The 13,205-nt window shown below is 49.6% G+C and overlaps 1 protein-coding gene across 3 annotated transcripts in view; it reads left to right on the forward strand.

The window, feature by feature from the left end:
• Foxn1 (forkhead box N1) overlaps positions 1-7,726 on the forward strand; it is a 28,609-nt gene extending 20,883 nt beyond the window's left edge. For 2 of the 3 annotated variants that reach the window (XM_028759355.1, XM_028759357.1), the window contains exons 7-9: positions 3,676-3,883; positions 4,024-4,515; positions 6,248-7,726. In XM_028759355.1, the coding sequence (XP_028615188.1) occupies positions 3,676-3,883; positions 4,024-4,515; positions 6,248-6,567 (1,020 nt within the window). In that variant the 3' untranslated portion in view covers positions 6,568-7,726. The remainder of the gene's footprint in view (positions 1-3,675; positions 3,884-4,023; positions 4,516-6,247) is intronic. The other variant, XM_028759356.1, reaches the window with a different exon arrangement.
• The last annotated feature ends 5,479 nt before the right edge of the window (positions 7,727-13,205 follow it).

The following is a 13,205-nucleotide window of genomic DNA, read 5'->3' on the forward strand; positions in this document are numbered from 1 at the left end:
ACTTCAGGCAACTCCCAACAGTTTCTTCCCAGTAGCCCTGGGACAGGAGGATTGAGAGGGACCCTAGGGAAACTGAGGCATGAGATTCCTCAGTATGTAACAGTTTTAGTGGCATGAAGTGGAGGTCCCACCCAATAGATTTTCAAATGTTCCTACAAGATTTCTGCACGGGAGTCACGGGTAAGAATATATCATCCCTGACCCTTGATCTAACCCTGAGGAGTCATGTCTGTCTCTGGGTTAACTTGGCAAAGCTAGTACCTTGGGTGAGCCTGCTGAAGTCCAACCTCCTGGGGACATGACAGGTACCTTTCTCTCCAGGTGAGCAAATTTATCAGAGGGTGATTTATCCTTCCAAGATCACACAGCAGATAGATCAATTGTTGGGTCAAGAAAAACACGTTTGGTTCACACACAGCCCCCTTATCCTTGACACATGTTCCCCGAGACCCTCTTGCACTGACACCTTCTCCAGAGGTAGGTGCAGAAGAGACAAGAGCTTCTGATGGGGAATACAGTCCCCAGGACTTACACTCTGGTGAATACGGTCTTATCTGCTAACCAGGCAGGACAGGAGCTGAGGCCCAGGCGACCCAGAGCCAGCTCTGTAGGCAGTGGAGATTCCTGTCCCCACTCTCTGCACCATAGTCTTGCGTGGAGATGGCTGCTGCCTGGTGTGCAGACAGCTTCGCACCTGCTGTGCTCCCTGCAGATAGGGAGTGGGCAAAAACATATTTCAGCATGGCTTTGGCTGGAATGAAAAAGTCCACTGACTTGAGGTTCTAGGTGGGAGAAACATCATAACCTGTACGGGCTGCTCCTGGACCCCAGAATCTCCAGGTAGAGATAGACACTCCCCTCCTCCTACGGTGGCAGCAAAGTCCTCCAAGAACTGAACAGAGAAAGGGAGGCGAGGTCCCTCCCTCTCCTCTGGGCCTTCTTCCCTGCCCACTCCTGGCCCTACCCCCAGCCCCTCCCTGCATCTCATCTTCCTGACTTAATTATTTTTCCTGGGAGCCGTGTAATCCCTGTTTTATGGGGCTGAAGAGTGAAGAGGTCTGACAGCTTTTTTGGTTCGGTTGTTTTTCTTAGCTGGTTGCATCACCCCCTTCATGCCGGAGTTTACATTTGACTTCAGAGCGACTGTGTAAGGATCCGACCAGCCCCATTGGCAAGGCAGGTCCCATGGGATGACCTGGGCAGGGCCCTTAGCTGGGGAACAGAGCTGGAGTCCATGCCTGGTTATCATTTCCTTGTGTGATCCAAGGCCAGCCATTTTCTTCTCTGGGCCTCAGTTAACCCCTCTGTAACACATCAGTTTGGGCCAGTTGATACCTAGCTTCCTTTCAAGCCAACAGGTTCCCTCCAAACCTCCCTAAAGAGAGAGTTCAAAGACTCTAAACCTCTCAGTCCTCATCTGGAGGTCATTTTTCAGGGCAAGGACAGAATGGACTCTGGAGTGGACAGTACTCATACCGAAGGCAGCCGCTGTGGGCGTCCCATAGGCCCATGAGTCAGGGACTGAGGAAGTGTCCAGCCACTGTGCATAATTGTTAGTGCTGACCATCTCTCGTCCAAACAGGAAGTGGCTGCGGTGGGGGCTGCCCTGGCATCCCGAAGTCCCACATTTATGGGACCATAAAAGTTCCCAGTGCCTATTAAGTCTGCTCACGGGGCAATGGAGCTTAGACTCTTAGGAGGGACAGCTGTGGGAGTTTAAGAAGATCCAGTAGCTCAAGATCCTCGCTGGTAACCCCTCATGAACTTTGGGGGTCATCAGGACCAGCCCCATGACAAGTTAGCTGTCTCCAAGACTCCAGCAGCCGCTGCCAGCAACTCTTGTGAGACTGGCATCAGGACCCAGGGCCCGGTTCTGCTAGACGTGATTCAGCTTGGCTGCCCCAGAGGCAAATGAGCTAGGGAGGAGGGCGTGGCCATCTCTCATTAACCAGAAAGAGGGGCTGAAAGCGAGAGGAACCAGGGAGTAAGGGCTCCAGGAAGTTCCATCAGCTGGAGAGGTAGCTCTCTATCCACCATCAGCCTATGTTGGGCTCAGGCTGGTCACAGAGCCTGCAACTGAGCCAGATATGTGGGACAGGAGGCCCATGCCCCTCCACCACCATCCCTGCCACCGCCTCTCACCCAACTGAGTCAGCTTAATGGTTTTTACAACCCTCCTTGGGCACAATTACTGCACTGGTGGCATGACCAGGCCTCCTAATGGGTGTTTATTCTGTTGGCACGAGCACCCCCTGCCTGAGGGCTGGCCTCCCCACCAGGGCACACCTCCAGGGCACACTCATGCGAACTCACACCCACACACTCAATCATGGATACACACGTACTCTGAGACACTTTCTCACACACAGCTATCATCACTCAGGAGTTGAGAGACCTATGGTAGGAGATGCCACTCACACAGAGAGATGTCTAAGGATTTGGTGCATATTGACTACCCCTGTCTCTACCAACACCACATCTGCCATCAAACACAGAAGCAACAGGTGTGCTAACTCCCACCTACTCACCAAGCCTTTTCTGCCCAGGTGGACCCAGAGGAGGGGCATTATGCTGTCCTCCCTTTAAAGGTGGCCCCAAAGACTTTAAAATAGTGATCTTCCTCTTTCTACAAGGGAGGCCCCGTGGACACATCCTGCGTCAATGGGTACATAGACCAGAGACCTCAGTGGCATTTACCAGCTGTCCCTTAAAAGGTTGGACATCACTGGGCAGTGGTGGTGCATGCTTTTAATTCCAGCACTTGGGAGGCAGAGGCAGGCGGATCTCTGAGTTCGAGAGTTCGAGGCTAGCCTGGTCTACAGAGTGAGTTCCAGGACAGCCAGGGCTACACAGAGAAACCCTGTCTCGAAAAAAACAAAAACAAAAACAAAAAAAAGGTTGGACATCGTGACTCATGTCTGCAATCTCAGCACTCAAGAGACTCTGAGCATCTTACTGTGAGCTTGAGGTCAGACTGGACTACAAGTGAGGTCCCATCTCCAAAAGGAGTGGGGGTTGATGGGTATTGGAGAGAGCTAGGGGGTAGAACACACCTTTAATCTCAGCACTCGGGAGGCAGAGGCAGGGGGATCTCTGATTTTGAGGTCAGACTGGTCCACAATTCGAGTTCCAGGACAGCCAGGGCTACACAGAGAAACCCCATCTCAAAAAACACAAAACAAAACAAACGAAAGAACACTGGAGAGATGGGGCAGTGGTTAAGAGCATTGGCTGCTCTTGCAGAGGACTTGACTTCTGTTCCCAATCCCACATGGTAGCTTACAAACAATCTGTAACTCCAGTTCCAGGAGATTCAATGCCCTCTTTGACAGACTCCTGTACACATGTGGTGCATAGACATACACACAGGCAACCGCACGTACATACAGAGTACATAATAAATATACAAAGGACCACGGTCCTCTGAAGGGTCTAGACTAAGAGCTAGGTAGGGTAACAGTAGCTTTTAGATTTTAGCTAAAAAATCTAACTTACAATCAAGGATTCTGCCCAATCCTTCCCCACAGCTAATGGGTTCTAAGCATATTTTTGGAGCTGAGGACATCAAACCAGAGTGTGTAGAAATTCTATGTATAGAATTGGTGAAGGAATGTTCTAGAACCCCCAGACCTAGACCCATTTCTTGCTGCCTGAACCCATGCTTTGCTCTGGCAGACCGCACCTGATGGCTGGAAGAATTCTGTTCGCCATAACCTGTCTCTCAACAAGTGCTTTGAGAAGGTGGAGAATAAATCTGGAAGTTCCTCTCGAAAGGGCTGTCTGTGGGCCCTCAATCCTTCCAAAATCGACAAGATGCAGGAAGAGCTACAGAAGTGGAAGAGGAAAGACCCCATTGCTGTGCGCAAAAGCATGGCCAAACCAGGTGAGGCTGGCAGGCCTGCGTGAGAAAGGCCCAGAGACTTCTGTACCAGAATGGAGAGGAGCGGAGCTTGCGGGAGGATCCCAGGCTGGGAGGCTGCAAAAGAGGGAGGCCTCATGAAGTTTTCTTTTGGGTCTTTGCAGAAGAGCTGGACAGCCTCATTGGAGACAAAAGGGAGAAGCTGGGCTCTCCGCTGCTGGGCTGTCCACCCCCTGGGCTGGCAGGCCCAGGTCCCACCCGGCCCCTGGCACCTTCAGCTGTTCTTTCCCAGCCTCTGCACCCAATGCATCCAGCTCCAGGCCCCATGCCTGGCAAGAACCCCCTGCAGGACCTACTGGGTGGTCATGCACCCTCCTGCTACGGGCAGACCTACCCACACCTTTCTCCCAGCCTGGCCCCTTCTGGACACCAGCAGCCATTGTTCCCACAGACAGATGGGCATCTTGAGCTGCAGGCCCAGCCAGGCACCCCCCAGGACTCACCTCTACCCGCCCACACACCACCCAGCCACAGTGCCAAGCTGCTGGCTGAGCCTTCCTCAGCCAGGACCATGCATGATTCTCTACTGCCAGATGGAGACCTTGGTACTGACCTGGATGCTATCAACCCCTCTCTCACCGACTTCGACTTCCAGGGTGAGCTGGGAGCAGGAAAAGGAAGGGCGGGACAGGACTAGAGAGGTGCTCTTGGCCCTGTGGTCTAGGTCTTCATGTCTCCAGGCTGCCACCTGCTGGCTCCTGAGTTTCTGGTCATCTGAGGCAGATGACTAGGAGGAAGTGTTGAAGGTACGCATTTACTCCCTGCCATCCAGATCATGAGGTTCTTCCCCATCTTCCTCCTCCTGGTACTCTGAACATGTCCTGGATGACTTCATCATCTTTTTTTGTTTGTTTGTTTTGTTTTTTTTGTTTGTTTGTTTTTCGAGATGGCTTCATCATCTAACTGCTCATCTCTGACAAAATTGGGAAATGCTGGACATTCCATAGTGAACCTGATTGTGAGGGACTGGGAGGCTGAACACTCCACAGTCATTTGCATTTTATCCGAATTCAGCTTTCACTGCAGGAGACAGACCTTCTATGGAATGGAAGACCTCAGAGCTAAGCATGTCCTAGAGAGATTTGAGGCTAGGAGCCCAGAGAGGGGATTCTATCCATTACCCCCACATCTGTCCACTCCATCCTGCAAGCAGGCAAGCCCCACCCTCTTCCCTTCTAAGTCCCGCCCCTTCCTGTTTAAATTGTAGTGTGCGGGCAGGCTCTGCCACTGACACGAGGTCTGGAGGAGGCTGTTGATCTATACCTTAGACTATTAGAAATAACTTCACATAGATCTTCATTCCATATCTGCTGCGGATGCAGAGAACAGGCAGCTGCAGAGGAGGCTATGGATGTAGGATACTATAAATTCTATCAGGAGGCTGGAGATGTGGCTAAGGGGTAAAGCGTTTGCACAGCATGCACCAGGCCTTAGTTAGGTTCAATACTCCAGCATCACAAAACCAAACAAACCCCTTAATTAATACCTACTCAAGCTCCTACTGAGTATCAGGGATCTCGCAAACAGCTATACATATATTCTCCCCATCTAGAGCTAGCGAGCGATACTACACACAGATATCCACTCGAGGTCACTGGGCCAGAAAGGAGTTGAACTGAGGTGGCCAAGAGCAGCAAGCATTGTCAGGTCTCTTTACCCTGCGGTGATGATCTTCCAGGCAGATATCCCTGGCCTGCCACGCGGCTGGTCACATGACCCAGAGGGACTTAGTGATAGCACTGTTTGTCTCTCAGAGTCTAGTGTCCCTCCTGGTTCTATCCCTGTACCTTGGGTCCTGTGAGAGGGGAGGCCTAGGGAGCTAGGCGTGTGAACCGCGCCAGATTCAGTGGTGCATTGTGGGAAGACTGTAGGCAGCAAATCAACCTTCTTTGGAAACCAAGACAGAAGCCTGAGTGAAGAGGTTCAGGGAGACTCTAGGCTGCCTCCAAGTAGAGCAACCTTCAAATGGGCAAATCCTTAATCTTCTCTAGTACCCGCTTCTTCCCAGAAAGGCACAGAGATTACTGAAACCATGGCAGTGGTTCTCAACCTGTGGGTCGAGACCCCTGTGGAGTGTCTAACGGCCCTTTCATAGGGGTCGTCTGCATCTATGACTTTCACACTTTGGCACCTTGAAGCTGGACTCTGGGGCCCAGAAAAAAAATCAGTGATTACTTGAGGTCCTAGAGTGGGTGCCAGGGTAGGTTTCTAGTCCACATAACCAGAATCCTGTTCTCTGAGGCTCCTGAGGCGCTTGGGTGGCAGTCAGACTGGGCTTAGCTCTCTGTGGCCTGCCAATGATGATGCTTCTTTCCTCTCTCCAACTAGGAAATCTGTGGGAGCAACTGAAGGATGACAGCCTGGCCCTGGACCCCCTCGTACTGGTGACCTCGTCCCCAACATCATCCTCCATGTTGCCACCTCCACCAGCAGCCCATTGCTTCCCCCCAGGGCCTTGTCTGGCAGAAACAGGCAATGAGACAGGTGAACTTGCACCTCCAGGCAGCGGCGGCTCCGGTGCTCTGGGAGACATGCACCTCAGCACCCTCTACTCGGCCTTTGTGGAACTGGAACCCACGCCCTCCTCGACAGCTGCTGGCCCTGCCGTGTACCTCAGTCCCGGCTCGAAGCCAATGGCTCTGGCTTGAGCTGTGCCCAACGTCAGCTCCAGCCTTTGCCTAGCTGGCTGCCCATATCGGGCTCACCTTAAAGGTCAAAGAAGGAAAACACTACCTGTCTCCTATGCCACTCAGCCAACTTATTTGTTAGCCGAAGCTGGGGGATCCACCCAAGATGCTACCTGGTGGACCCGCTCCTCATACTGGGCCCCAGCAAGGGAAGTGTCGGAAAAGAAGCAACAGCGCGCCCCCTAGCGCCAGCTCACTCGAACTTCAGCTCTCGAGCGTGAACACACCTGCTCTTCATGTGCCTTACACTCAGAGAAAGCCTTAGAATATCACGGGGTCTGATTTGATTTCTGGGGCAGCTGAGAGCTAAAAACTTTAGTAGCAAAGCTCAAGGCCAGTGTGACAGGTCAAAGATCACCCCCCAAATCTCATCCTAATCCCCATGTGTTCTACAGGCCTGGCCCACTCTAGTCATGTTCTCTCCCAGAAATCTCTATTTATTCTCCCATCTTACACCCTTACAACCTACAGGGGCTCCTTCCATGTGACCTGTGAACCCCTTACGGAGACAGCTACTTCACAGGATTTATCTATCCATCCTCACCATACACTCTGGCTAACCACCTCCAGGGTGACACAGAAGAGGCAGCATCTACCCTGGGACCAAACTGAGCCCAAATCCAACACAAAGTGTTTGGAAAAAACTCTTGTCCTCAGAAACTTGAACTTGCCCCCCTCTCTTAGTCTCAGCCACAGGAAAGGCCCCCTCCAGGTTGCCAAGTCTCACTCTTTCTCAAAGAGAGGTTCATATACTTTAGGCCCCAGCTTCCTAGATACTGTTAACATCTCAAGCATCCTGGGTAACTCGGGTTTTCAGCCCGCTACAGGATGGGGTGTATTGTGATGTGCGCACGCACACACACACACACACACACACACACACACACCTGCATAGCAGACTTGGGACTCCCACAGAGCCAGCAGAATGTCTGTGAAGCTGAGATTTGACTCAAATGCCCACCATGACCCACCAAGTGGGATCCTCAGCCTTCCCTGGGCATGAGGGCAACAAGTACCTCCATAGGTTGTCTCCAAGCTCACACAAGGGTGGGCAGATCCCTCAGTCATCTACCATTGTCCCCTGTTCTGGAACAATAAAGAAAGTGCCTGATGGTTGCAACTACTGAGCCTTCATTTTGGGACCTTCACTCCCCAAGCAGGGTGTCTAGGACTTTAACAATATCATACATACATACATACATACATACATACATACATACATGGTGTGTGTGTGTGCACATTGGAAAATATGTGCTGTGTATGTCTGTGCATATGTGTGCTGGTCCAAAAGAAGGCATCAGATCCCTGGAGCTGGAGTTACAGGCAGCTGTGAGCCTCTGGGTGGATGCTGGGAACCAAATCTAGGATCTCTAGCAGAGCAGAAAGCACTCTTAACTGTTTGAGCCATCTCTCCTGCCTTAGTAGGGCATCTAGACCAGTGGTCCTCAACCTGTGTTTAAGACCCCTTTGGGCCAAATGGCCCTTTCACAAGGGTCATATATCAGAGACCCTTTTATACCAGATGATATTTATATTTCAGGTCATAACAGTAGCAAAATTACCATTCTGAAATAGCAACGAAATAATTTTACAGTCAGGAGTCACCGCAACATGAGAACATTAGGAAGACTGAGAACCACTGCTCTAGACCAAGCTGGGTGAGCAACCAGGCAATGCCTCTTCTCAGAGGAACTTAAAAAATGGGAATCTGGGGTTGCCTATCCAAAGAAAGAAGGTGACTTCTTTCAATGCCTCTTCTTCTGACACCTGTCTGATGCTGCCATGGCTGACCCTAACCGCACAAGACAGAGTCACTGGTGTGGCTGGAGAGATGACTCGATGCTTAAGAGCACTTGCTGTTCTTCCAGAGGACCAGGTTTCAATTCCCAATGCCTTATAACCTCTGTAATTCCAGGTCCAGGGGATCTGATGCCTCTGGTGGCCTCTAAGGGCACTGCACTCACATGTAGGCATACACACCTTTATTTATTTATTTATTTATTTATTTATTTATTTATTTATTTAAAGGAAAAGAAAAGGTCACTTATAGGGTGTTTCTTCTTGTCACTACCTGGGAGAGATGCTAAGTGTGTTTGGGGCCCTGGGTTCCATGGGTGACAAGATGGAGCATAACCTGGTGCTGCCTGTGCTGTTGGTGGTGGAAGATGAACTTAAGAAGATCAAGAGTCCATTACAGTCTACCCCATAGGTAGGGGTGGCTGTCCCATTACAGTTCACCCCGTAGGTAGGGGTGGCTGTCCCAGTAAGGGGCAGTTCTATAGCTCTTCCTCCAGAAGCATGTACATGAGTCTAGATCAGCCACATGTGGGTCTTTGACTAAAGTTAGTCTGGGGGTCAGGCCTGGAGGCCACCCAACACTTAACAGGGCTCTAACAAAGAATCCCAGATCAGAAGCTCACCCCATATTATATGGGGTGAGCTCCTCTAGGAAGGAGCTGGGGTCGGGTAGGACGTGGGAGAGGCATGGCCAGCTGGCACACCCAAGAAAACAAATTGCCTCAGTGGAAGAGGGATACAGTTGTCTGCCAAATCCCAGGATATGTGGTGCCCAGTTTGACCAGCGCTGGCCTGCATCTTGACACCCAGGCCCTCAGGCACAGGACAAATGATTCCTAAAACTGTTCTGGGACCTACTTCCTTTGTTCTTGACACTTGGGACCTGGGGACACAGACAAGCTTTCTCTTACCCCTATATACCTTAAACTAGGAGACAAGGTATCTCCAGGAGGCCTTCAATCAAATCTGTCCCTGTGGCCTCATTCGGCATGTCATGTGTGAGCTGGCTGCCTGAGCAAGGACAGTGAGTGGAAAGCAGATAGGACTTTGAGTGTAATTGTCCGGGTCCTTTGTCCCTAGACTGCACAGCAGATTTTAAAACTGGACCCAACTCTGTTCTGAAAACAAAGCCCACACTCTTGCTGCTATGCTGCCCCCCGCTGGCCAGCCTCTGGTTAAGATGGAACTGGCCAGAGCAGTTGTAAATCCATCCAAAAGGGGAATTAGCCCTTTTGTTTACGGATTCCACAAAAATTTTCAAACTACTGGGTCATAGAAGTGCACATATGTAATCTAGGCTCTTGGAGTGTGGAGGCAGGAGAATCAGGGGCATGAAGTCAAGCTTCAGCTACATAGCCAGTTCAAGAAGAAAATAATTCAAAAGCCCATAAGCTTGGAGGAAAAAAAATACATCATCAAGTGCTGGAAAGATGAACCAGTGGATAAGAGCACTGGAGCCCTGATTTCAGACCCAAGCACCCACATAAAAAGCCACATGTGCCTGACAGTCTAGCAATGAGAGATGAGGGACAGAGACAGAGGATTGTTGGGCTTACTGGCCACCAGCGCTGTTCAGTCTCAAAGGAATAAGACAAAAAGCAGGGCCCTCTGGCCTATATAGAAGCACACCCATCCACACATACGCAATTACACACACACACACACCACATTCATATCCATACACAGACACAAAGTTACATCATTTTGATCTTTACCTGAAACTTAGCAAAGCTGAGACAAATCATAAGCTTTAGATTTTGCCAAAGAAGCCAAAGAAGCCATGCCTGGTGAGCTACTGCAGGCTCACCCCAACACTCAGAAGGCTAAAAGAGGATGGCCACTTGAGCTAGGATTTCAAAGCCAGCCTGGCTGCCATAATGAGATGCTGTCTTAAAACAGAGGAAAGCACACAGTGGTGGCGCATGCCTTTAATCCCAGCACTTGAGGGGCAGAGGAAGATGGATCTCCAAATTTGAGGTCAGCCTGGTCTACAGAGATAGTAGTTTCAGGACATCCAGGGATACACAGAGAAACCATGTTTTGAAGGGAAAGAAAATTTTTAAATAAAAAAAAAAACAGAGGAGAAAAAATAAACCACAAATATGATCTTAGGGTGAGGTTGGAAGACAATGGTTGAGTTCTTGCCTCGTGCTTGTGAAGACCTAGGTTCCAAGTTCTAGTTCTACAAAAAGAATAAAAAAGGAAACATATCTTCATAGAATATTATAAGCATTGCAATACACACAAATATGTCATTTTAAAGACAAACAGTTGTAGGATGTAACATGTATGTTGATGAAAAAAATCCATATTGTCCATAGTCTTTAACAGGTTGATGACAAAGGGGTCCACAATGCATTAAAAAAACTAGAGATGGCTCAGCACTTAGGAACATTAGTTGCTCTTGCAGAGAATCTGGGAGATTCCAGCATCTACATGGTAGTTCGCAACTGTCTGTAACTCCAGTTCCAGGGATCTGGTGCCCTTGGTATATACTCATATATGTAAAATTAAATTAAATTAAATTATATAGTTATTTTAAATAAGCCAGGCATTGCTATGCATACCTTTAATCCCAGCACTCAGAAGGCAGAGGCAGGAGGATCTTTGTGAGTTCACGTTATCTGTCTGTCTGTCTGTCTGTCTGTCTGTTTAAATAAACAAAGCATAAGAAGCTTTAGTTGCTTATGGATGGTGACACTTAGGGGAGAGGCTGGGCTAAGGCGAAAGCAGTGGAGCCCTGGACATCTGTTCTTTACCAACCGGATAAGATGTCTCCATGTTCTAACACCTGGGCTGGCAGTCCCAGCATACATCCTGAAGGCTAGCCCAGGTGGGTGACCAGTGTGAGGGTCCCTGCAATGTCTGGGTTTCCTGCTCTATCCAGTAGTAGAATCCTCACCACATCCTTAAAGACTCAAAACTAAAAAAGACTGGTTCACTTCAGTGAGATTATCTGAGACCTGGCAAGACCACAAGAATTGTCCCTTCAAGATGAACAACTCAGCAGCACCAAACACCTCACTTCCTTCTGCTTTGGCAGCCAGACCAACCAATGTGAGAGTTGTGAAAACTACAAGGGTCTCTCTCTCTCTGTCTCTCTCTCTCTCCCCTCCTCCCTCTCCTCTCCTCCCTCTGCTTCTCCCTTCCCCTCTCCCTCTTCCTCCTCTCCCTCCTCTCCCTCACCCTCTCTTCCTCTCACACTCTCCCCCTCTCCCTCTCCCTCTCTCTTTTTCCAGCCTTGCCTCCTCCAGGCCCAAGGAATGGAAAGAGCCAATCTGGTACCCAGCTACAGGGATGCAGAATATAGAGCCCCCTTGTGGTCTGAATTCAGAAGCGCAAAAAAAAAACCGCATTAGTAGCTCAGCCTACTTTTTACTTGCCTCTCCCTGGGGCACGCAGCTCAGGGTTAGGAGATGGGGGTGTGTTGGGGTTGGGGGAGGCTAGGGGGAGGCTAGGGAGGAGGTGTCCTTTACTATCAGTCATACCAGGAAGGAAGTCTTCTTTCTGACCCAAGTGTAAGTTCCACTTCACTATGACTTTCTGAAGACTTGTAACCCCACAAACTAAAACAATCACAAGAACAAGCCTGTACACCTGTGCAGCCTCATTGACAAAAACCCCTCCACATTAATTACAGTTTGTTTTTGTTGTTGTGGTTGTTTTGTTTTATTTTTGAGACAGAATCTATGTAGCTCTGGCTGACCTCTTGAGTGTTGGGATTAAAGGCATATGCCACCATGCCCAGACTAATTATAGATTTTTGCCACATGCCTTCACCACTTTTGTGGCCACTAAGGGTTTCTGAGATCTGGATTCCATGTGTCACACTTCCCTGTGAGGATACAGCTCAGTGGTGAAGCACTTGTCTAGGATACCCAAGGCTTGGGTTAAACTCAAAATAGGTAGCTACACTCTCCATGGTGAGTTCCCCTCCTACCCTGTTCTCAAATCCTGACCTCACCCAGTGTCCTAGGTAGAGTTATTATTTTTTTTTTTTTCGAGACAGGGTTTCTCTGTGTAGCCCTGGCTGTCCTGGAACTCACTCTGTAGACCAGGTTGGCCTCGAACTCAGAAATCCGCCTGCCTCTGCCTCCCAAGTGCTGGGATTAAAGGCATGCGCCACCACCGCCCAGCCTAGGTAGAGTTGTTTTTTTTTTCCCTAGGTAGAGTTATTAACACTGTGATGACGCACCATGACCAAAACAACTTGGGAAGGAAGGGGCTTATCTGAGTCTTACACTTCCACACTGAACAGGAACTCACACAGGGCAGAAACATGGAACGAGAAGCTGCTGCAGGAGGCAGAGGCAGGCGGATTTCTGAGTTCGAGAGTTCGAGGCTAGCCTGGTCTACAGAGTGAGTTCCAGGACAGCCAGGGCTACACAGAGAAACCCTGTATCTAAAAAACCAAAATAAATAAATAAATAAATAAATAAATAAATAAATAAATAAATAAAAGAAACTGATGCAGAGGCCGTGGGGGAGTGCTGCTTTATTATCCTGCTCCTCATGGCTTGCTCGGCCTGCTTTCTTAGAGAACCCAGGACCACTAGCTCAGGGATGGCACCACCCACCATGGTCTGGGCCTTCCCCCACCAATCACTAAATAAGAAATTGCCTATGGCTGGATCTTATGGAGGCATCTTTCTCAATTATGGAACCTCTTTTCAGATGATTCTAGCTTGTATCTGGTTGACAGAAATCTAGCCAGGACCAGGATCTCACGTTCATTTAGAGACCTCAGATAGGGGGCGAGGGACAGTGGCTTCGTTTGGTGTTTATCCCCTTCCCTGCTGATG

Source organism: Grammomys surdaster, unplaced genomic scaffold, assembly GCF_004785775.1.
Source record: "Grammomys surdaster isolate TR1022 unplaced genomic scaffold, NIH_TR_1.0 126278, whole genome shotgun sequence".
NCBI lineage: Eukaryota > Metazoa > Chordata > Mammalia > Rodentia > Muridae > Grammomys > Grammomys surdaster.